Here is a 21923-nt window from a genome sequence, read left to right on the forward strand (position 1 = left end):
ATGGATTTACGATTCACAGTACTTTAGAATGAGGGTTTGCCATAGTTTAGCTGTACTTTCTATTATCGTATTTGCTGTATCTGCATCGTCTCCTCTATCCACTGAAAGCTCCACGAACTCACCTCCCACCCAAACCTCCGAACGCCGCTGCAGTTCAGCTTTTGTTTGGGCGCTTTGTCTTGCAGAGCTGGTCTATGATGACGTGTTTGCAGTCTGGGAAACCATCTGGGCAGCAAAGCATGTCTCTTCCAGTCACTTTGTCCTCTTCATTGCACTGGCGCTGGTGGAGGTGTACAGGGACATCATCCTGGAGAATAACATGGACTTCACTGACATCATTAAGTTCTTCAACGGTAAAGCCTTGAAGCTGAAGTTCACATATACATTGCTGTGCAAGACTATTTGGCACAATAAAACAAGAAGAGTTTCAAAACCACCATTAATCTAGTAACTATCTGGTTTAATGAGGTTTTATATTAACATTATGCTACTCTAATTACATTACTCTGTTTTGCCTTGTTCTAATACTGCAGATAGATTATTTTTCTTATCCTCCAGACAGGGAAACTTCAATTTCTGCCAGTGTAAAGACATTAAATTAAACATTTAATCCCTGAGATGTCTTAATATATGAAAAAGAACTCCAATTTCAACATTTAGTGTTTCTACATGATAAATGTGTAACATTACAGAAAAGCCTCCAGTAGCTTATTTCCCAGCCTGTCCTATAATTATGAAATATAAAGTTTTTATTGTCATCAGCCCGTCGGGCACGCAGTCATTGCAGTCTGGACATCCAACTCTCTGAACTCAATAACTCGAAGCATTGTAGGATTTTCACATTGGTACCATAGCCATACCATGCATTTCATAAAAATCAAGGAGTAGAAAATTTATGCCTTCCTTCACATTTTCCAGAACCGTCCAGTCGACCAAATTTAAGTCTTTGCTGGGCCAATTCTGGCCCTCTAGCCTTATGTTTGATATTTTACTTATTAAAGTTAATCTATTTGTTGTTGTATTACTATTCAGCCTGTATACTACAGCAGATTAATTTTAGCTCTGTATCTTAAAGACACTGAAGAAGCAGCTACATTATAGAGATCACCATTTTAACAGCCTGACTCATACAATAGATTAGATTTTTGAAAACTCCCATCCAGTTTTCAAAAACCTGTTTGTCTCATGCTGAAGTCTCGTGTCTCATGTTTTAACAGGAGAGTTTCTTGTGAGACTCAACCTTTTCACCCCTCCAGGTCCCTGTATCAGGACCAGGCAGTATTTGAAACCACGCATCATTTTTCGAGGCTTGCCAAGCGTGATATTCAGTGAATAAGCCTCAGAGTGCTGCTTTGACTAAAATAGCTGTAGCATGTTTTTGCTCCATTTCTGTGGAGCAGAACATTCAGGCAGGCGATGAACTTACACTCAGCCCAAAATCCCAGTGACAGCAGCTGATTCCAGTGCCAGCACACATCAACTGATGCCACAGCTGATATCTCCTTTTACACATCCAAATGGCAAATCAAATATAGGCACTGTTATTGAGATTGTTGCACACTGCCTACAGTTACTGTTGCATCACTCCTCTACCTGAGATTGTCTTTTACACATTGTGTTTGACTTAATCAGTGCTTTGTCCTTGATGCCTGCTCTGTTCTGTGCCTGCTGGGCTTTCACTGCCCTCAGACTGTCCATGTACATTCATGCAAGGGCAGTAAGTCCCACAACAGAGCAACACTGCTCAATATAAACTTCTGCAGCTAAAACAATGAATCTTGAGACTGGATTGCTCCCTCTTGAGGTTTAAAACATTATTTACTGACAGTAAATAGTTTCCAACTCCTACTCTGGCTCACTAAAGATTCATATTGTATTTCAAAATGCTCCCACAGGTTTGTCTTTTCCACAGAGAGCAAGGCTGGCATCGTGCCCTCGTAGTTTTGTAGGTGTTACTGACATATTTTCAGGTGAAAATTTAATTAAAAAAAATATATATAGCCAGGGTTAAGGAGGAGTGAGGCTAATTTTCAGGTAAAAATAGCTTTAGACTGAATTATGAGCAGCTGAATACAATTATGTAAATGAGTCAGAGATATTATTTGCTTGCCAGCATGAACTTACAATGTCATGTCCACAAAAACTTTTAATTAGAGCATGAAATGCAGAGTCTGTTATGGATGACTGCGAGTGTAAAGTCTGTGTAAACAGTTTTCTGAGCATGTTTTCAAAAAGTTACAGGATCACGGATACGGACAATTACAGAGACGATCTGTGCAATCTTGCGTGGGTAAAAATGTTCAAGCTGTTGTTTGTTTGTGCCTTTCAGAAATGGCAGAGCGTCACAACATCAAGCAGATTTTGACCCTGGCCAGAGATCTTGTGTGCAAGGTGCAGATGCTGATAGAGAACAAGTGATTGTGCTGTTTGTCTTCTTTTCCTTCCGAGCAAAGTGTGACCGGCTGTAGCAGCACAAGAGAAGAACGCACGCTCTCACACATACATGAAGCCTTTACAATCATTTTGCTGCTTTGAGCCTTACTGACTATATCCTCTACGTTATTCGATGTTGTTTGTGTTGTCGGCAGGTGTGTGAGAATATTACGCTTAACATTTGTCAGTACGTTGAAGTGAAAACAAATGTAAAGCTGTTTAATTTCCAAATATTTCTCTTTTTTTCTCAGAAATCCCTCAAGTGTCAACTTTAGTCCGAGTGCACTTAATATTTTCAGATAAAGATGGTTTTAGCTGCACACTTCAAACCAAAAAGCAGAACTGAATTCAACCAGAGACTATATTTATGGGAAAAATACATTGTGATAATAGTTTATATTGATTATTTTTCGTCTACAAGATAGAGCTATTAAAGAGATACAGTTATCCTCTTATTCTAACGAAGGAAAGAATGTCTGCAGACTTTTAATATGCTTTACACCCTAAAGCAAAAGTAATTTTTACAGACTGATTCAGGACACTGGCTTGGAGCCCAAAGTGTAACCCAGTCCAGTTTCGTTTCACACACAGTGTTCAGGATAATTCAGCTTTTAGCACCACGTTATTGGTTTAGCCAACAGTGTTTCCAGTGTTCTTGAACTGCCTCGTCTGCCAAATAGTATGTCTTTATTTGTTATGTATGTTAACTGTGGTGTACCGGGAGAAGAAAATGTGTTTGAATTATTGGAAATAAATTATCTTATAAAATCATAATCTGACATTTATGTTACCGATTGATGTCTTAGCGGAGATTCGTGTAAAGAAACAAGCTTGGATTGATTAACTTCTTCTTTTTTTTTCATTATCCAGTGAACCAAGTGTGAACTTTGTAAATTGTGATTACTCATCTTGATTTTTTTTTCCTTGTGTTGTCCTGTATCGTCCGGTGCCTGTTTTAAATGTTAATTTTAGCTGAAAAGCAGAGATCATATGATTATTCAGTGTGAGGATGGTTTAAGCAGAGAGCTGAGAATGGAAGTTATACGTATGGCAGATTTTTAAAAGTGCATTTTTTAGTTTTTTGGCAGATTCGACAGACGTATACTCATCATTTAAAGCCTAAAACTTTCAAGTGTTGTTTCAAGGGTGTGGTAGGATGAGCTGCATTTAATCTTGGTGTTTCTTTGTGAATGCTAAATGCTGTCAGAAAGCCTGTTTTAATTTATTGTAACATTTATGCCAAAGTATTTATTTATTTATTCATTCATCCATTTCTTTCTTTTGGATGCTGCTTTGTTTGTAAATCGGATATTTTTATTTTGTGGCTAGTTCTAAATGTGTATTGTAAAACAATCAAATTCTATACTTAGGTCATATATACAATATATTAAATGGTATATGTTCTAATAATAAAAAAATAAAATGGAATCATTATTTTTCCATAATTGTAATGTGCATTTTACTAAATATAATCAAAGTAGAGGGGGCTGATTAGGCAGAAACACCAACAGAGCTCTGTTCATTAGTAAGAAAACACAAATCAAAATTCAGGAATCATGTGAAAAAGAAATTACCCTTTAAATAGGTTTTATGTATCAGGACTTAATAAAATAAATCACCCGCTCCCTAGCAGGATCTAATTAATTTTCTTACTAAGCCAAAAAGCAGCAGCAGCAGTGTGAAAAACTAAACACACTCTGTCATTCAACAGGTTTTGAACCAGTTTTTGCAGCAAAAACATGAAGTAATCGAGGCATTTTGGCCCACTTGTTTCTTTACAACATTGCTTCAGCTATGAGGTTTGGAGGCATTCGTTTCATTTATATACATCTCCAGTTGGTTTGAGGTGGCTGTGTTGATATGCTGTGTTTTTGGCTTTCATCAAACATGGTGCTGTGCATTATGGCCAGGCATGAAAGCAGACATGTCCAAAGGAAATTGTTCCAGAAGACTTCTGGAGGTTTCTTCAACTCCTCCAAACAAGTGATAGATGTTCAGTCCTTTTGTTACATTGCACAGTTGCATTGAATTTGCTGGAACAATGACTCTTGGTAAAGACAACAACTTTCTCACTATAAAATGACTGACTTCAAACTGTGTTCAAACTGCTTTATAACCCTTCCCAGACAGATTTAACTGATTTCCCAGATCAACATTTGCTGCTTGGTATTATGTTAACACACTTAAATGCTCCAAACTGCCAAAGCTTCTTCTTTTACAGAGGTGCTCACGCTTTCCGATTTGCATTTGATTGGCTAATAATGAATCAGTGTGTAATATGTCATCTTGTGACCTAGATAACTTATTAAAGATTCAATTAAGTTTTCATTACTTCCTGATACTAAAACCCTTAAAAAATGAATGACTTTCACTTCACATGAAAGTTTTTACAAATGAAAGAGCTCTTTTTTTCCCTGAGGGTGACATTTGTGGTGGTGATTAAATTGTGACTTATTTTGTCAAGAGACTCTGTACAGATTTTAAAGTCAAGAATTACACCTTAGTGGAAATCAGCTTCATTGCATTCATTTTTTAAAGCGAGCTTCTCAGCGCGTTTGCCCCCTTACAGGATAAAGAACGCCGCTATTATGTCAGCAGGGTTGGTATGTATTTTGAGTAGTTTGAAAACTGGAAACAAAAATTGACGCCCGAACAGGGACTTGAACCCTGGACCCTCAGATTAAAAGTCTGATGCTCTACCGACTGAGCTATCCGGGCGCTCGATGCGAAGTTACACGGCTGTCGCCAGCTAAATCAAAATTATACTGCGGTCTAATTCGTTTTCATATTTAAAATTGTTATGATTTAAGCCTTGCATCTATTAAGCTGTGTTATTCGTGTAACAGGCTTAAAACCCTCATTTCTTATAAACTAAAGAAAATAAGTGTGGCGGTGCCGACAAGGAAGTACGTTCAGATTTCAAACTCTCGCTTCCTCTCGTTCTTCCTGCTAGCTACAGCAGGTCTTTAGCTAGCTATAGCATGTGAAGCTAGGTTAGCCCGGAGCTTACCTTCCTAGTGAAACTAGACTAGAAGGGAAATGCTTAATTTTTCTACTACATTTTGGACATAGCTGACTGGCAGCTAGCTGTGTTGAAAATGTCCGTGTTTAGCCTCGCTGCTTCGCGTACATTCCGTGGCGTGTCGGTAAAAATCCCTCGGATGTTATTTAGCCTGCTACCCAATGATGGATACTCAACAATCCTAAACAGCAAGAGAATCAGCTGGCCCCAGAGCCACAGCGCAAATACAACGCGTCTGCTCAGCTCTCAACCACTTAACCAGAAGGTACAGTACATGTGTCACAAGTAAAAGTCCTGATTAAGTGCAACGCATTAGCATTAAAACGTGGCTGAAGTGTTAGAGAAGGGCTCTGGGTTAGTCCCTCTAATTGAGACATGCCGATTAAAACTGAAGCGTGGTTTTTGACCATATATCTGATCATTTCAACATTTATGTGCGAAGTCTGCAGGAAAGCTACCGCTATTTGGTGGCGCAGTCAAAATGAGAGGTCAGAGGTCACAAAGTTTGAAAGTTGCACAGTATTTTAAGCTCCTTAGATCCAGAGATCTTTTCTTTGCGATGTGATTTTAATTTCTCCTAGCTATTTGGGATTAGTTGGACCTGATAACTATAAACTAAATTCCCGTTGGACCAGACAGTTGTTAGTTACAGTTTGTTTGTATTTTATCCCCTCACATAGGGATAATGAGCATATTTTGTAGTATAACACAATAAAGTCCACATTGCTTGACAAAATTTAAAACACCACTAATCAAAATGAACTGTCTTCTTCTTTCTGCTGCTCCCTTTAGGCATTTCATCACCTTATCCTTCGCATCCTCCTCTATCACACCAAACCTCTGTATGCTCTCTTTCAGTGTATCTGTGAACCTTCTCTGTAGTCTTACCCTCTTTTTTTTTTATTCAACATCCTGTGTCCAGTTTATCCACTATCTCTTCTCTGTACATGTCCAAACTCAGCATTGCATCTCTGACTTGGTCTCCAAACTGCTCAACCTCAGCTGTACTCATTATTTTAATCCTGCCCATCCTGGTCCTAACATAATCTTAACGTCATCTGCTCTGCTACCTCCAGCTTGAGCTCCTGACTTTTTGTCAGTGCCAACGTCTACAAACCATACATCACAGCAGCTTCCTTTTCACTCTTGCTGCTGTCCTGTCACAAATTACCCCTGACACTCGTCTCCACCCACTTCACCCGGCCTGCACTCTCTTCTTCACCTGCTGCTTGTGCACTGTCCGTTGTTTTGGTTGACCCCAGGTGTTTAAACACATCTACCTTCACTACCTCTGCTTCTTGCAGCTTCACTGGTACACCTGTCTCCCTCTCATTTACACACAGAAAATTCTAAATGTAGTGTCTTCATATGAGGAGGGTCACAGGGTCTGCCTTGCCTTTTCATACTAAAAGTAACTAATAACTAGAGATGTCAACATAAATATTAAAAATGTTACATTTACCCCTGAAAGTGGGGGTATAAAGTACAGTTATCTCAGAAACTACTTTATTACAGCATTTGAGTAAATGTACTTAGTTTTTGCTACCCTCACTATATTCAATATAGCAGCATCTTCTATTCATCAGTGGCTCAGTCTTGTTACCAGGTTGTCTCTTCTACAGATACCAAAGGTGGCAACATGGGAACCAGTACCAGAGGACCAGCTTCCTCCGGTAATCCCCTTAACACAGCACAGCACAGTACAGTCATGACTGAATGTCTGGAAATTCACAGTAGATGTTAGATATTTAGCTGACAGATTTCAGTCATTCATCTTTAGGATACTGGCCATTGAACACCTCGCTAATGTCAGTTTAGTTGATAGTGGGCAGATCCCACCAATTTTTTTTCAGTGAGTTATTTGTTGCCATGAGGGTTTAGGGTTTTGTATGACATCAAAACAATGTCATACAAAATTAGCGTGGATATGATAAAGCTGTGTAGCAGTGACAGACAGCTAAACTCTTCAAAGAGGAAAATAACTTGATGAAAAAACTTGGTCATTAAAGTTGGCTGAGAATAAATGATTGAGGACTTTATTCAATGATTATGTAGAGTACTGGGCATATTTTAGTGATGGCTGAAGTAAGCTGTCACCCATACATTTCTAAGCAATAGACCATTTATCTAACAGCCTGCCCATATCCCTGCTGACCTGGTGGACAAACTGGAGCGACTGGCTTTGGTGGATTTTCGCACCAAACAGGGACTGGCCTGTTTGGAAAAAGCCATACGGTTTGCAGACCAGCTTCATGTCGTTGACACAACAGGGGTTGAACCGATGGATTCAGTTCTGGAGGACAGGTATGGCTGGGGTTGATGTCAGGTATACACCTGTCAAGAAATTAATGGCTGTGTTCACTTGCACGTATTAGCTTCAATGCAGATTAAAGATTATGGCTAAGATATTCAAATGTAATCTGATTCAATATGTTATAGTGTTTCCATGAGCAGATGGACCTAATCAGTGACAGTTTGATGCATTGGTCTTGCTCAGTCTTACATCTCAGTCAATCTATTCCACAACCCACTGCGAATGGTATGGAGAGTTAAAAGTAAAATGAGGCTGTAACTGCAGTGCTCCAAACCTGCTCTGGCATTAACATCAGCACAAAAACTGTGATCCAGGAGCTTTATGGCATTGGTTTATAATTGCAAAGAAGCATGAAGTGTAGGTAGCACAGTACTTTTGTCCATATGTGGTATGCATTGACATTTCACTGCAGTAATTGATGTCATTTTGATGCTTTTTGGAAAGTGCAGAAGCGTATATCCCCACACGTTTAGGACATGACTGTAGAGAAGGAATGCAGAGCAGTGGGGAATGCACAGATGAAAAGAATTCAGCTTCTTTTTCAATTGTTTTTTGGGGGGAGAGGGGTTTACGTTTACACCATTACACTGAAACCAAATGATATTTGAATCTGTGCCTGGTGTTTATGATTGAGGTGTTCATACATGGTATTATATTCTGTATTAATGTGAATATCAAGATAAATGTAAATGTAGTTGCTGTTTTTTCTTATGTCCAAGCCTTAGTTGAGATGGGAAAATGCAGTTAAAATTGAATGAAGCACATTTTTGTCGTCTCATTGTGTTTTATCCCTGCACAATCAGGGTTTTGTACCTGAGGGAGGATGCTGTGATGGAGGGTGACTGTGCTGAAAAACTGCTTCAGCTCTCAAAAAGCACAGTTGAAGAATATTTTGTGGCACCACCAGGTAATAAAAACCAAAATTTCTTGTGGTTCTGTAAATTAGTGTTGATTTAAAAATGGTATGACTGGATTAATGAGCAGAGAAATTAATAAAATTACCCAATATGTTTAATATCTTATTCATTGTGTACCTGCAGGATCCTTAACTATTGCTTGTTTTCTTACCACAGGAAATATTCCTCTACCTAAGAGGGAGGAGAGGACTGCCATGCTGAAAAACTCAGAGTTTTGATGTGTATAAATCTATAGCCTTGATATTTATCACGTTTTTTGAAGACTGAAAGTGCCGTTTAAGAGCTGCTGTATGTGTCTGATCTGCCGGTTGAGGCCAGCTTGACTTCATATCTGCAGTCATAAACACGGTGTGATGTGTGTGTTTTCACATTTTTTCTGCAACAGGAAAATAAAAAAAACTTGTACAAGTTGTGTTTCTCACTTTCATTTGCCGCCCATGTTTTGTTTAGTTTCAGTATCGTTTTATGGAAATAGTGAGTGGACGGTTTATTTACAGCCTCTATGAGGACACTGAGGTCAAAGGTACATTATTTTGATCTGCAGTGAATAAAATTAACTGTGCTTAAGTACAGTTTGAGATTCTTGTAGTTGAATATTTTTGTTTTTTGTGTAATTAAATCTTAATTCCAGTACATTTACTGGGAAGTTCTAAATACTTTACATATTAAGATTTGCATGTATTCAAACTGTTTTTTGTAACTGTTTAGAAACTGTTGTGTGTTTCTTCCCCCTGTGATTCAAGCTGTCATGATTTTTATTCTAGGTCATTAGTGTCAAATATAATTTGGCTCATGGGTCACATAAAGCCAGTTTCCTCTCATTTGGGCCACACCAGTGAACCTAATGTATAATAACCTGTATGCAAAGCCATTCAGTGGACCAAACTGAACCACCTGGTGGGTGGTCCTGACCCTTTGGCCACATGTTTGATACCCCTGCTTTTGAAAGAGCAATGTTTCCAAAACCTTGAGTCTGTGCTACAAAGGCAGCTCTGAAGCCAAAAGGGGTACAACCAGGAACTAACAAGGGGTACCCAATAAATCGGAGGGTGAGTGTATATAACAGTCACATGAGACATTTTAATGCCTCAAGTACTTTGATTCTCATCTAGAACAGGACTTTGCCTCCAGGTGTTTTACTTTATTTAAAGTATTTTTTCTATCACACTTGATTTATGATTTACACGATGATCTCTTTATCTATTGTAACAATATTAATCAGTGCATAATGGCTTATTTTCCTTTCTGTTTTGATTCCATACAATCCACACACCCCAAAAAAGTACAGGTAGCTAAAAATAGAGCAGCTTTTCCCTGTGATTTCTATCAGTGGATGTTTTCCAGCGGTGTTTCCCCTACCTGGCTGATAAACCTGTTAGGTTATATGTTCATAAACGCGTCACAGGGTGTGTTGATCAATACACCTGTAATGCTGTAAGCATCACGCCATTAGTCAGTACTGGAGAATAGAAACCGAAACTTATAACAACAGAGATGGAAAACGAATCTTAAGTGAGTGGGCGGGCGCTGATCAGCTGAGCGGGAGTGTATATAAAGAGCTGAGCTGAGCCGCTCAGCTGTTGTGTGAGCATCATTGTTTACCTAAACACGACTGAAGACTTCAAGTTTCCGGAGAAGTTTGTTTTGCCTCGATAAGCCATCGCAAGGTAGGAAACTGAGCAAGCCTGTGAGAAATAACTGAAAAGTCTTTTATTTCCTGAGCGTTTGTATTATAAGGAACTATTTTTGTATTCTTTCAGACTACAGCCAACATGGATATAACTATCACTATGGTGAGTGGGTCCCACACCGTGAGGGTGAACCCACAGGACACAGTTGGCTCTCTGAAAATAAAAATCCAGAGCATGCTGGGAGTCGACCCCCAGAGGCAGAAATTGGTTTTCATAAACGGCCAGAGGACCCCTCTCAACGACGACACCAAACCCATCAGCTACTACGGCTTACAGCACGGCTCCCAGGTGTCCCTGCTGGTCACCGAGCCTGCTCCCACCCAGGTGTTCCTCAGAAATGAAAGGGGACAGACGAGCACCTACGACATCCAACCCGGCGAGACTGTGAGCAACTTCAAGAACAGAGTCGAGAAAAGAGAGGGGAAGCCAGCGAGCCAGCAGAGGCTCATTCACCAAGGCCGGGAGATGCAGGATGGCAAACTGGAGGACTACAACGTCAGAAACCACAGCACCATCGAGTTGACTTTACGTCTGAGAGGAGGCTGAGGACACTTTAACATGATCCATACACCAGAAAGCCCATGCATGTTATTTAATTTTAATGATATCGACCAATCTTGTATATATATTTTTTTAATTTATTAGTGCTTTTATTTTGAAGGAAAAAAACATTCCTCCACATTGCACCGTCTGTGTTAATTAACCATTCTGTGTTAAAGTTTGTGTTTAAGTCATACAAACTACTGTGTTATGGATTCTGTCATGACAAATTCATGTTAACCGGACTAAATGCAAACAATAAAGTTTCTAACGGAAGTTTATGTGTCTTAACATTTCCTGTGTCTGTGTCAGCTGGGGGAGGGGGGAGGGGGGAGGGCTGTATGTCGTATAGATCACAAGACAAACGGGTCCCATTAAAAGTAGTTCTAAAATCACAGTTTCAGTGTTTATAAGAGACTCTCAGTCATATAAATTTCCAAGTCGAGTATTTCAAGTGTTACAACAGCATGATGTAATGGTTCCAGTCCACTGTTTAAGTGTTAATCACAATAGTTTCTGTATGTGAAAATCATTGATCAGATTAAGCAGATTTACAATAAACATAACAGTCTGTTGTATTATCTCAGTTAACTGGCTTTTATTACAGTTAGATACATTTATATACGAGATGTTTCCTGAAGAGTTATCTTCATATTTAATTTTACAAACTTGGAGGATTTCGAAAAATGTGAGCAAAACTATTCTTACTTTCTGAAAAATACTTTCTGAGTATTTGGTGTTTAGTCACTGGTAGGCTACAGAGTGTGAGAAAGAGAAATATATTCAGTGGCCACATTATTAGGTACGGTCAACGGTGTATTATTGCTAGTAACTAATGAACCAAACTCAGGGCAGCAATTAGATTGAATTAAACTGCATATCTACATTTAAAACTTGTAGATCTGGTCAAAGTGACCTGCTGAAGTTCAAAGTGAGCATCAGAATGTGGAAGAAAAGTGATTTAAGTGATTTTAAACATGGTATGTTTGTTGGTGCCAGATAGGCTTTTCTACTGGCTATGCAAGTTTATTGGACATTAAACTAGTGTTCATCCTGTTAAATACAAAATATTATAATAACAATACTAATTTCACAAACTTAGAGCTTGGATTTTGGAAGACTAAGTCAGGGTCTAATGGGAGAGAGTCAGCAAACAGAACTTAAACCATTTAAGGAAAAACACGGAAAAATATTCTCTGATATAAACATTTAAAATTGACACATTTCCTTGCTGTCCTTTCTGAAAAATCATTTAGTCAGTGATAGACTACACATTGAAAGATCAAGAGAGATACAAACACTCAATGGGCCCCTAGCTGTTCATTAACTCAAATATCTAAACAGCCAGTCACATAGCAGCAGGTCACTACATTTAAACATCATCAACATGCTTTGAGCTGATAAGAAGGAAACAGTGACTCAAACAACCCGTCTTTATAACCAAGGTATGCAGAAGAACTATGAACACACAGCTCATCGAACCAGAAGGACTACAGCAGCAGAAGACCACACCGGGTCCAAGCCTGTCAGTAAAAAACAGGACACTGAGACTATAGTTCACACGTTCACTAAAATTAGACAATGGAAGACTGAGTCGCTATTTCTGCTGCAAAATTCAATACACTATAGGAATTGTACACATTTTAGTCCCTCACAGACTTTACTATATCATATATGTGATCTGACGTGTGTTCCTGCATTTATGACTGAAAGGACTGAAGGTTGGTCGAATTGTTTTGTTTTGTTTTTAAGGAAGGATAGTCTCTGATCAAATCACCCCAAGCACCATAGCACTGCAGCGTGATGTTTGGAGACTAGAAACCGAAAGTTGTTACAGCAGAGATGAAAAACGAATCTTAAGTGAGTGGGCGGGCGCTGATCAGCTGAGCGGGAGTGTATATAAAGAGCTGAGCTGAGCCGCTCAGCTGTTGATGAGCATCATTGTTTACCTGAGCACGACTGAAGACTTCAAGTTTCCGGAGAAGTTTGTTTTGCCTCAATAAGCCATCGCAAGGTAGGAAACTGAGCAAGCCTGTGAGAAATAACTGAAAAGTCTTTTATTTCCTGAGCGTTTGTATTATAAGGAACTATTTTTGTATTCTTTCAGACTACAGCCAACATGGATATAACTATCACTATGGTGAGTGGGTCCCACACCGTGAGGGTGAACCCACAGGACACAGTTGGCTCTCTGAAAATAAAAATCCAGAGCATGCTGGGAGTCGACCCCCAGAGGCAGAAATTGGTTTTCATAAACGGCCAGAGGACCCCTCTCAACGACGACACCAAACCCATCAGCTACTACGGCTTACAGCACGGCTCCCAGGTGTCCCTGCTGGTCACCGAGCCTGCTCCCACCCAGGTGTTCCTCAGAAATGAAAGGGGACAGACGAGCACCTACGACATCCAACCCGGCGAGACTGTGAGCAACTTCAAGAACAGAGTCGAGAGGAGAGAGGGGAAGCCAGCGAGCCAGCAGAGGCTCATTCACCAAGGCCGGGAGATGCAGGATGGCAAACTGGAGGACTACAACGTCAGAAACCACAGCACCATCGAGTTGACTTTACGTCTGAGAGGAGGCTGAGGACACTTTAACATGATTCATACACCAGAAAGCCCATGCATGTTATTTAATTTTAATGATATCGACCAATCTTGTATATATTTTTAATTTATTAGTGCTTTTATTTTGAAGAAAAAAAAACATTCCTCCACATTGCACCGTCTGTGTTAATTAACCATTCTGTGTTAAAGTTTGTGTTTAAGTCATACAAACTACTGTGTTATGGATTCTGTTATGACAAATTCATGTTAACCGGACTAAATGCAAACAATAAAGTTTCTAACAGAAGTTTATGTGTCTTAACATTTCCTGTGTCTGTGTCAGCTGGGGGAGGGGGGAGGGGGAGGGCTGTATGTCGTATAGATCACAAGACAAACGGGTCCCATTAAAAGTAGTTCTAAAATCACAGTTTCAGTGTTTATAAGAGACTCTCAGTCATATAAATTTCCAAGTCGAGTATTTCAAGTGTTACAACAGCATGATGTAATGGTTCCAGTCCACTGTTTAAGTGTTAATCACAATAGTTTCTGTATGTGAAAATCATTGATCAGATTAAGCAGATTTACAATAAACATAACAGTCTGTTGTATTATCTCAGTTATCTGGCTTTTATTACAGTTAGATACATTTATATACGAGATGTTTCCTGAAGAGTTATCTTCATATTTAATTTTACAAACTTGGAGGATTTCGAAAAATGTGAGCAAAACTATTCTTACTTTCTGAAAAATACTTTCTGAGTATTTGGTGTTTAGTCACTGGTAGGCTACAGAGTGTGAGAAAGAGAAATATATTCAGTGGCCACATTATTAGGTACGGTCAACGGTGTATTATTGCTAGTAACTAATGAACCAAACTCAGGGCAGCAATTAGATTGAATTAAACTGCATATCTACATTTAAAACTTGTAGATCTGGTCAAAGTGACCTGCTGAAGTTCAAAGTGAGCATCAGAATGTGGAAGAAAAGTGATTTAAGTGATTTTAAACATGGTATGTTTGTTGGTGCCAGATAGGCTTTTCTACTGGCTATGCAAGTTTATTGGACATTAAACTAGTGTTCATCCTGTTAAATACAAAATATTATAATAACAATACTAATTTCACAAACTTAGAGCTTGGATTTTGGAAGACTAAGTCAGGGTCTAATGGGAGAGAGTCAGCAAACAGAACTTAAACCATTTAAGGAAAAACACGGAAAAATATTCTCTGATATAAACATTTAAAATTGACACATTTCCTTGCTGTCCTTTCTGAAAAATCATTTAGTCAGTGATAGACTACACATTGAAAGATCAAGAGAGATACAAACACTCAATGGGCCCCTAGCTGTTCATTAACTCAAATATCTAAACAGCCAGTCACATAGCAGCAGGTCACTACATTTAAACATCATCAACATGCTTTGAGCTGATAAGAAGGAAACAGTGACTCAAACAACCCGTCTTTATAACCAAGGTATGCAGAAGAACTATGAACACACAGCTCATCGAACCAGAAGGACTACAGCAGCAGAAGACCACACCGGGTCCAAGCCTGTCAGTACAAAACAGGACACTGAGACTATAGTTCACACGTTCACTAAAATTAGACAATGGAAGACTGAGTCGCTATTTCTGCTGCAAAATTCAATACACTATAGGAATTGTACACATTTTAGTCCCTCACAGACTTTACTATATCATATATGTGATCTGACGTGTGTTCCTGCATTTATGACTGAAAGCAAACATTTTTGAAACAATAAATTAATAACTCTAAATTAAATATTGTGGCTGATGCCCGTCTCCTTAATTCAAAGGATATATTTACTAATACCCAAGGCTCTTTATATTACACTGCTGCAGAAGTGTGGTTTGACACTGGAGTATTGTTAGCAGTAGCTAGTTAACATTTGGATTTATAAAAGAATTTAATCCATTAAATTGGCAAGACTAACCATATCCTGAGTAAGACTTCAGCATGTTCAGAATGCAGCAGCCAGTCCTTACATACACATTACCCAGTACTGACATCACTATAACTTCCATTTCAGCACAGAATGACTGGAAGTGAATTCACCATGAAGAGTGCTGAGGGTGCTGACATTACTGTCGTCATTGGAACAAGCTTCCCGCTGACCTGAGGTCAGTTACAACTGTGTGCGTATTCCAAAGCAGACTCAAATCAGTGTCATTTTTACAGTGTGTGTGTGTGTGTGTGTGTCCACGGCATCATAGGATGCCTATGATGTCTATGATATCTTTTATGTTAAGCACATTGACTTTATTGCTGTGACATTTGCCATATAAATAAAATTACCATTAACATTTAATTATGGAAAAATTCGATACACAAATTAACTAAGAACAGTTCTCTGTGCAAGTTTCATTGGACATAGCGATAGCTCTCATAAATTCCATTAACAATGAAGAAATCTTACAAATGTGCTGATTCTCGGTCAAGTTCTGTTGCTTGAACATTGCTGCCTCGGTGCACCTATACAGAGTTTAGGTGAAATGAAGTATTCTTCATTTTTGAAGTAATCTGCTGATAGTTAGCAATCCAGTGGTATACAGCAAAAAGGAAATGTTAATTTAAAAAAATGCATATCTTTGTGTTCAAAATTAAACAAAATCATAATTTATTTTAATCTGCGAGATCTCAAAAATCGAGATTTCCATATTTCTTAACCGAACACGCCCTTTGACGCACGACCGCTGCACGTGGCTTAATTTGTAGGTTGGTCGAATTATTTTGTTTTGTTTTTAAGGAAGGACAGTCTCTGATCAAATCACCCCAAGCATCATAGCACTGCAGCGTGATGTTTGGAGACTAGAAACCGAAAGTTGTTACAGCAGAGATGAAAAACGAATCTTAAGTGAGTGGGCGGGCGCTGATCAGCTGAGCGGGAGTGTATATAAAGAGCTGAGCTGAGCCGCTCAGCTGTTGTGTGAGCATCATTGTTTACCTAAACACGACTGAAGACTTCAAGTTTCCGGAGAAGTTTGTTTTGCCTCAATAAGCCATCGCAAGGTAGGAAACTGAACAAGCCTGTGAGAAATAACTGAAAAGTCTTTTATTTCCTGAGCGTTTGTATTATAAGGAACTATTTTTGTATTCTTTCAGACTACAGCCAACATGGATATAACTATCACTATGGTGGGTGGGTCCCACACCGTGAGGGTGAACCCACAGGACACAGTTGGCTCTCTGAAAATAAAAATCCAGAGCATGCTGGGAGTCGACCCCCAGGAGCAGACGCTGGTTTTCATAAACGGCCAGAGGACCCCTCTCAACGACGACTCCAAACCCATCAGCTACTACGGTTTACAGCACGGCTCCCAGGTGTCCCTGCTGGTCACCGAGCCTCCTCAACCTGCTTCCACCCAGGTGTTCCTCAAAAATGAAAAGGGACAGATGAGCACCTATGACATCCAACCCGGCGAGACTGTGAGCAACTTCAAGAACAGAGTCGAGAGGAGAGAGAGGGTGCCAGCGAGCCAGCAGAGGCTCATTCATGAAAGCCGGGAGATGCAGGATGGCAAACTGGAGGACTACAACGTCAGAAACCACAGCACAATCTACATGACTTTGCGTCTGAGAGGAGGCTGAGGACACTTTAACATGATTCATACACCAGAAAAAAATGTATACTATAGAATCTTAATAAGTTTGACTAATCTTGTATTTATTTTAATTTTTTATTCACTGTTCTCATTATGTGTTCTGTAACAAGTTAGCAAATCTGGGTTTTCATTTGGCACAACGAACACCTGTAATTCATACAAATCAGCATTTTATGGACTCTGTCATGACAAATACATGTTACCTGCACTGATTACAGAGAATAAAGTTTCCAATACAAGTTTATGTCTCTTCGCATTTCCTGTGTCCGTGACAGCTCAAGAAGGGAGGGAGGGGGACTGTCATTCTTAAAGTTTATGAGACTCTCAGTCATATAAACTAATGTATTTTACTAGATACATTTTAATATAATTCCAGTCGAGTATTTAAAATGTTATAGCAGCATTTTTATTATATATTTTTTAGTTGCTTTAGTCTAAGCTCGGTGAAGATTAAACACAGAGTTACAGTGCAGCAAACATAACAATGTGTTGCATTGTCTCAGTTTTCCGGCATTTGAAAACATGCCAAAGTTGTTTCCTGAAGATGTGTCTTCACATCTAATTTCACAACCTTGAAACTTGGATTTTGAACGACATGGGCACTGATCAGTGAGTCGAGGTCTATGGAAGAGGGTCTGCAAGCAGAAGTTAAACCACTGAAGAAAATATTCTTCCATGCTTGCCTCAAAATGCGAAATTTCCCCAGTGTCCATTCTGGAAAAATCATTGTAAGTTGAATATTCCAGGGCATTTTGATTTTTTTGTTGTTGCTGACAGGAAACAGAGAGAGAAACAGGAAGATAAAGACTGACTATAGGTGCATTTAAATATGTAGGTAGGGCCAGTAACGCCTGCTGAAGTTGAAACCGAACATCAGAATGGAGAAGAAAGGTGATCTACGTTTGTTGCTGTTAGGTGGTATGCAACCGAGGTGCAGGAGGTGTCAGTCTGGATCCTGTCAGTCAGAACAGGAAACTGATCATAGTTCACACAGGCTCAGCAACACTGGAGTTTTTATTGGACAACTGGTCTGAATCTCGATGTCTGCTGTGATATTCAGCCGGTAAAGTCAGGATTGGCATAAATATGAAAGCATGGCTCCAACCCGTCTTGTATGAAGGGTTGAGAGTGGTGGTGATGTAATGGTAAGGTTTCTTTTTCTTAGCACACTTTGAGACCCTTATTTCTACCGAGGATCATTTCGTCACCGCATTGTTGGTCACCATGACAATCCCTTATCACAGTGCACCCATCTCTGTTCTACTCTTTCTGTTTTGTTTCCCTGTAAATCATGTCTAAAAAAAGTACAGTCAACTAAAATTAGACCGATTTTTGCCTGGTAATCCTGTCAGCAGCTGTTTCCCAGCTGTTCATCCCCCACTTAGTGGATAAACCTGTTTGGTCAGGTATCAAGGGGTTGTTTTGATCAACCTCCAAACGATCATTTGACGAGCATATGACGCATATGGGGGTTTCCAAAACAGCGCCCCTACAGGTGGCAGGACGCAACTCCACGTGATATCGTCAGATGGCAAATAAACAGCATTTCACTTTAAAGGGCTCTTTGCTTGGCATGCCAACGAATTTTAAACATATTTCGTGGTATCTAACGCAATTTGTTCTCCACAGAGTCCACAGTGTGATGTGTGTGCCTGCACACATAACGAACAGTATTACCTTTAAAACAAAAATGAATAACTATTGTTGCCATTACTGAAGTCACTTATTTGATTACTGAAGTCACTTCTTTGTTTCCCAGTTCAGCACAGAATTATTTTTAAAATCCTTCAGTGGTTTCGACCCCCAATACATCTATTATAGGCCTACCCAGGTGACCAGATGCCCCTCTTTATGTGGGTTTGTACAGTATTTCTATTCCTTGTCCCACTTTTTAAGACAATGTCACACAGTTAGACTGACTCGAGTCAGTCTAAGTGCGGGACGCCTGGACTGCTGTCTGTGGTCACATTGCAAGCTGTTATGTGTTTTGTTATGGAAATTTTAACAATAACCTGCAACACACCCAGTGAGCTTGATTTGAAGTGGGTTTAATAAACACATTGCAATGTGGAGAGAGCATCCCAGTGAAACACTAGGATCATCCCACTATCTGTTTAACGTCTCCCATTACAATGGTCTCACTGTGTTAACATTCCACGTGCATGTAAACTGGTGATGGGAGTGCTCTTACTATAGTAAAGTGAGAAAGTGATATTACTATAACTAATGTGATATGATTAAACATGTGATTAATACATGAGAAAATAAATTTGCCTCCACAGTTTCTACATAGTTTTGTCTTCTGAGCCTGTTGGCAGAGAATGCTATTTGTGTGCAACTTAATAAAAACATATCAAACATATTTCTCTTTCAATAGATTTTATTTATTTATACTTGTATGTTTTGTCAGTGCCCTTACGATTATTGTGGTGCTGATTCAAAGAACATCAGTAAGTCTAAGGCAGATTAAAGCCCAACTTAGGCATTCATTAAGTGAATCCACAACTCACTGTTACTATAACACAGGACACTTTATTAAAGTGGATGAAACAGGAATACAGGAAAACAGCACTGCAGGGTAGTCAATCAGTAAACTTGATTATGAATCCAATGCGAGGGGCTTTACATAATCAACTGTGTACAAAAGGTCAATAGTGCCTGTCAGGTACGCTGGAATCATACACGTTACCATCAACAGTATCATTGTGAATGTTACACACTTAAAGAAAGTTTACAATGAGCAACATTTACTGAAAATAGCCATACACAGGTAAATGTGTAGTAAATGGTAGTGCAGTAAATCTGCCTAGTACGATATTAAATACACGATACACTTACGACTTCATATATGTCACATCGTTTGTAACGACCACGGAAAGCACCACCGGGCACTGCAGACGTGAAGGCGCGTGGATACCGTCTGTGCCTGAGTGAAGGCAGCGACTCGGCTGAGCAGCTCCTGTGGAGGTTTGGTGAAGACCATACTTCTCACCCGGCCTGCTGACGATGTGCAGGGGCATCTGGATTTATAACACGAATTGCTAGTGTCGCCATCATCAGGTGTAGCCACTTGAAAAGACTACAAATGGGCGTAATGCATTAGATGCTGGCTAGCGCGCAGCTAACATTTGCCCTAAAGTAAGAGTTGAATGAACTATTCAGCCTCGTGTAATTTCAGCTAAGTCCAGGAGCGTCTTAGAGTCTATAACTTACCGTAAACATAAAAGAAATGCAAGTTTCCATAAAAAATAGCGGACTTACCGGCTGCTTCGCTGTCCCGGTGCGTGTTGTTGTTGTTGTGCTGACGCAACTTCCGTCGACTGACAATTTATGCTTTATGCACAATACTCATGGAGTGGTGTGAACGTAAACCAAACAGCCAACAGGCGGTATCTACTACGTGAAAAATGGCGCCATCTTGTGGCCCCTTTCTGTCACTATAATTCATTCAAGACTTTGTGGGAAATGCTTCACCTGTAAAAGTTTCAGTCACCGGCGACATTTTTTCATCAGCAGAACGTTGAACGTCATCAGAATGAACCAAATTCCATGACGTCACACAAGTCAGATCAAAGCACAACCAATCAAAATCTTGACTTTGATCTCTGAAAATCCTCAAATAGCCGTTAGTTCGCAGTGTTCGTCACAGCAATCAGTTGCGATTAGTTCACATTTGCACCGTGTTTTTAAACAGTTTGCTAAAGAGATTTAAACTCCTTTTCAAGGACATTTTAAAAGTTCTATACCAATCAGCTAAAGTTTGACACCTGTACCGACCAGTTTCCTCCAGTCTATTAAAGCAGACTGTTTTCCAAAAATGGATAGAGGAGACGGCTCACAAAACCATGACGATGGTGAACAAAACCATGTTGGTGTAGGGCTAGCAGTCAATGAGCTGGTTTTGGCATTGCTGCAACAGGGAAATCTTATAGCAGTTCACATGATGTTCCCCTGGCTGGAAATCGATCAGTTGCGTGGTTTAGTTGATAATCAACTGCCACAACAAGAGGAGGCAGTTGATGTTCCGGTAGGAGGCGTCGAAATAAATCCTCCCCAGGAAATAGCAGGACCCTGGGAAAATAATAGAGCAGAGATGGGAGTAGGCGATAACATTGAAAGAAATCTACTCCAACAAATAGAACGACTCTTGTTCATTAATGGAGCAGAGATGGGAGTAGGAGATAACATAGAAAGAAATCCACCCCAACAAATAGAACGACCATTGGTCATTAATTCAGCAGAGATGGGAGCAGGAGATTACAGAGAAAGAAATCCACCTCTAGAAATAGAACGACCCTTGTACAATAATGGAGCAGAAGAAGATCCAATTATTGACGAAATGGGGTGGTGGTGGGAAGATGATGGATCTGAAAGCGACACTGAAAGTGTTGCTGACAGTGACACAGATAACAGTGATGACGATGGAGACAATGGCCAGGATGCTCCTGTGCTATTGCCCCCCAACCCAGTACCAGGCGGTTCGAGGAGGAGACCAAGAGAGGAGGAGGATGAAGAAGAAGAAGATGGGAGAGCTAGAAAAATGTCTAAACACTGAATTTTGAGCTGAGCTGGACAGTCAGTGTTGCACCCATCTTTCAAAGCTACATGTGTCCTACATTGTGTTTCTTTCTGCAGAGGAGCTTGCATCCAATAAAAGCAGCAGGAACAAACACAGGAAACAAATAAAAAGGAAAAAGTGAAAAACTGCAAAGCAAAAAAGGAGGAAACAGAGACTCAACGAAGGAAGATAAATAACAGAAAAAGAAATAAAGAAAATGTCATGGCTGTGTGAAGGCAGGCAGGAACCCAAGAGCAGGAATCACAGAGGCAAACGTGA

At 39.7% G+C, this 21923-nt stretch overlaps 5 protein-coding genes, 1 long non-coding RNA gene and 1 other non-coding gene across 7 annotated transcripts in view; 5 read left to right on the forward strand and 2 right to left on the reverse strand.

Moving 5' to 3' along the window:
• Positions 1-3856, forward strand: part of sgsm1a (small G protein signaling modulator 1a) — a 45658-nt gene extending 41802 nt beyond the window's left edge. The window contains exons 24-25 of the mRNA XM_006784245.2: positions 186-353; positions 2330-3856. Of these exons, the coding sequence (XP_006784308.2) occupies positions 186-353; positions 2330-2418 (257 nt within the window). The 3' untranslated portion in view covers positions 2419-3856. The remainder of the gene's footprint in view (positions 1-185; positions 354-2329) is intronic.
• A 1222-nt stretch (positions 3857-5078) lies between these two features.
• On the reverse strand, positions 5079-5151 carry trnak-uuu (transfer RNA lysine (anticodon UUU)). The gene has a single exon. It is a non-coding gene; the product is annotated as a tRNA-Lys (tRNA).
• A 26-nt stretch (positions 5152-5177) lies between these two features.
• gatc (glutamyl-tRNA amidotransferase subunit C) lies at positions 5178-9094 on the forward strand. The gene is made up of 5 exons (XM_006784246.3): positions 5178-5720; positions 7078-7128; positions 7590-7759; positions 8573-8676; positions 8843-9094. Exons 1-5 carry the CDS (start codon positions 5532-5534, stop codon positions 8902-8904), a joined length of 576 nt encoding a protein of 191 aa, XP_006784309.2. The 5' UTR covers positions 5178-5531; the 3' UTR covers positions 8905-9094.
• A 1099-nt stretch (positions 9095-10193) lies between these two features.
• Positions 10194-11193, forward strand: LOC148100218 (polyubiquitin-like). Its single transcript, XM_087848710.1, has 2 exons — positions 10194-10353; positions 10447-11193. The coding sequence occupies exon 2, from the start codon at positions 10459-10461 to the stop codon at positions 10921-10923; it is 465 nt and encodes a 154-aa protein (XP_087704836.1). The 5' UTR covers positions 10194-10353; positions 10447-10458; the 3' UTR covers positions 10924-11193.
• A 1659-nt stretch (positions 11194-12852) lies between these two features.
• On the forward strand, positions 12853-13768 carry LOC148100219 (polyubiquitin-like). Its single transcript, XM_087848711.1, has 2 exons — positions 12853-12931; positions 13025-13768. Exon 2 carries the CDS (start codon positions 13037-13039, stop codon positions 13499-13501), a length of 465 nt encoding a protein of 154 aa, XP_087704837.1. The 5' UTR covers positions 12853-12931; positions 13025-13036; the 3' UTR covers positions 13502-13768.
• Positions 13769-16412: 2644 nt separating this feature from the next.
• Positions 16413-17315, forward strand: LOC148100220 (polyubiquitin-like). The gene is made up of 2 exons (XM_087848713.1): positions 16413-16493; positions 16587-17315. Exon 2 carries the CDS (start codon positions 16599-16601, stop codon positions 17070-17072), a length of 474 nt encoding a protein of 157 aa, XP_087704839.1. The 5' UTR covers positions 16413-16493; positions 16587-16598; the 3' UTR covers positions 17073-17315.
• A 2283-nt stretch (positions 17316-19598) lies between these two features.
• Positions 19599-20586, reverse strand: LOC148100221 (uncharacterized). Its single transcript, XR_015719812.1, has 2 exons — positions 20348-20586; positions 19599-20165 (listed from the first exon to the last, which is right to left on the reverse strand). It is a non-coding gene; the product is annotated as an uncharacterized LOC148100221 (long non-coding RNA).
• Between the last annotated feature and the right edge of the window lie 1337 nt (positions 20587-21923).

The sequence above is a fragment of the Neolamprologus brichardi genome, chromosome 12 (assembly GCF_056152115.1).
Source record: "Neolamprologus brichardi isolate AB-2024 chromosome 12, ASM5615211v1, whole genome shotgun sequence".
NCBI lineage: Eukaryota > Metazoa > Chordata > Actinopteri > Cichliformes > Cichlidae > Neolamprologus > Neolamprologus brichardi.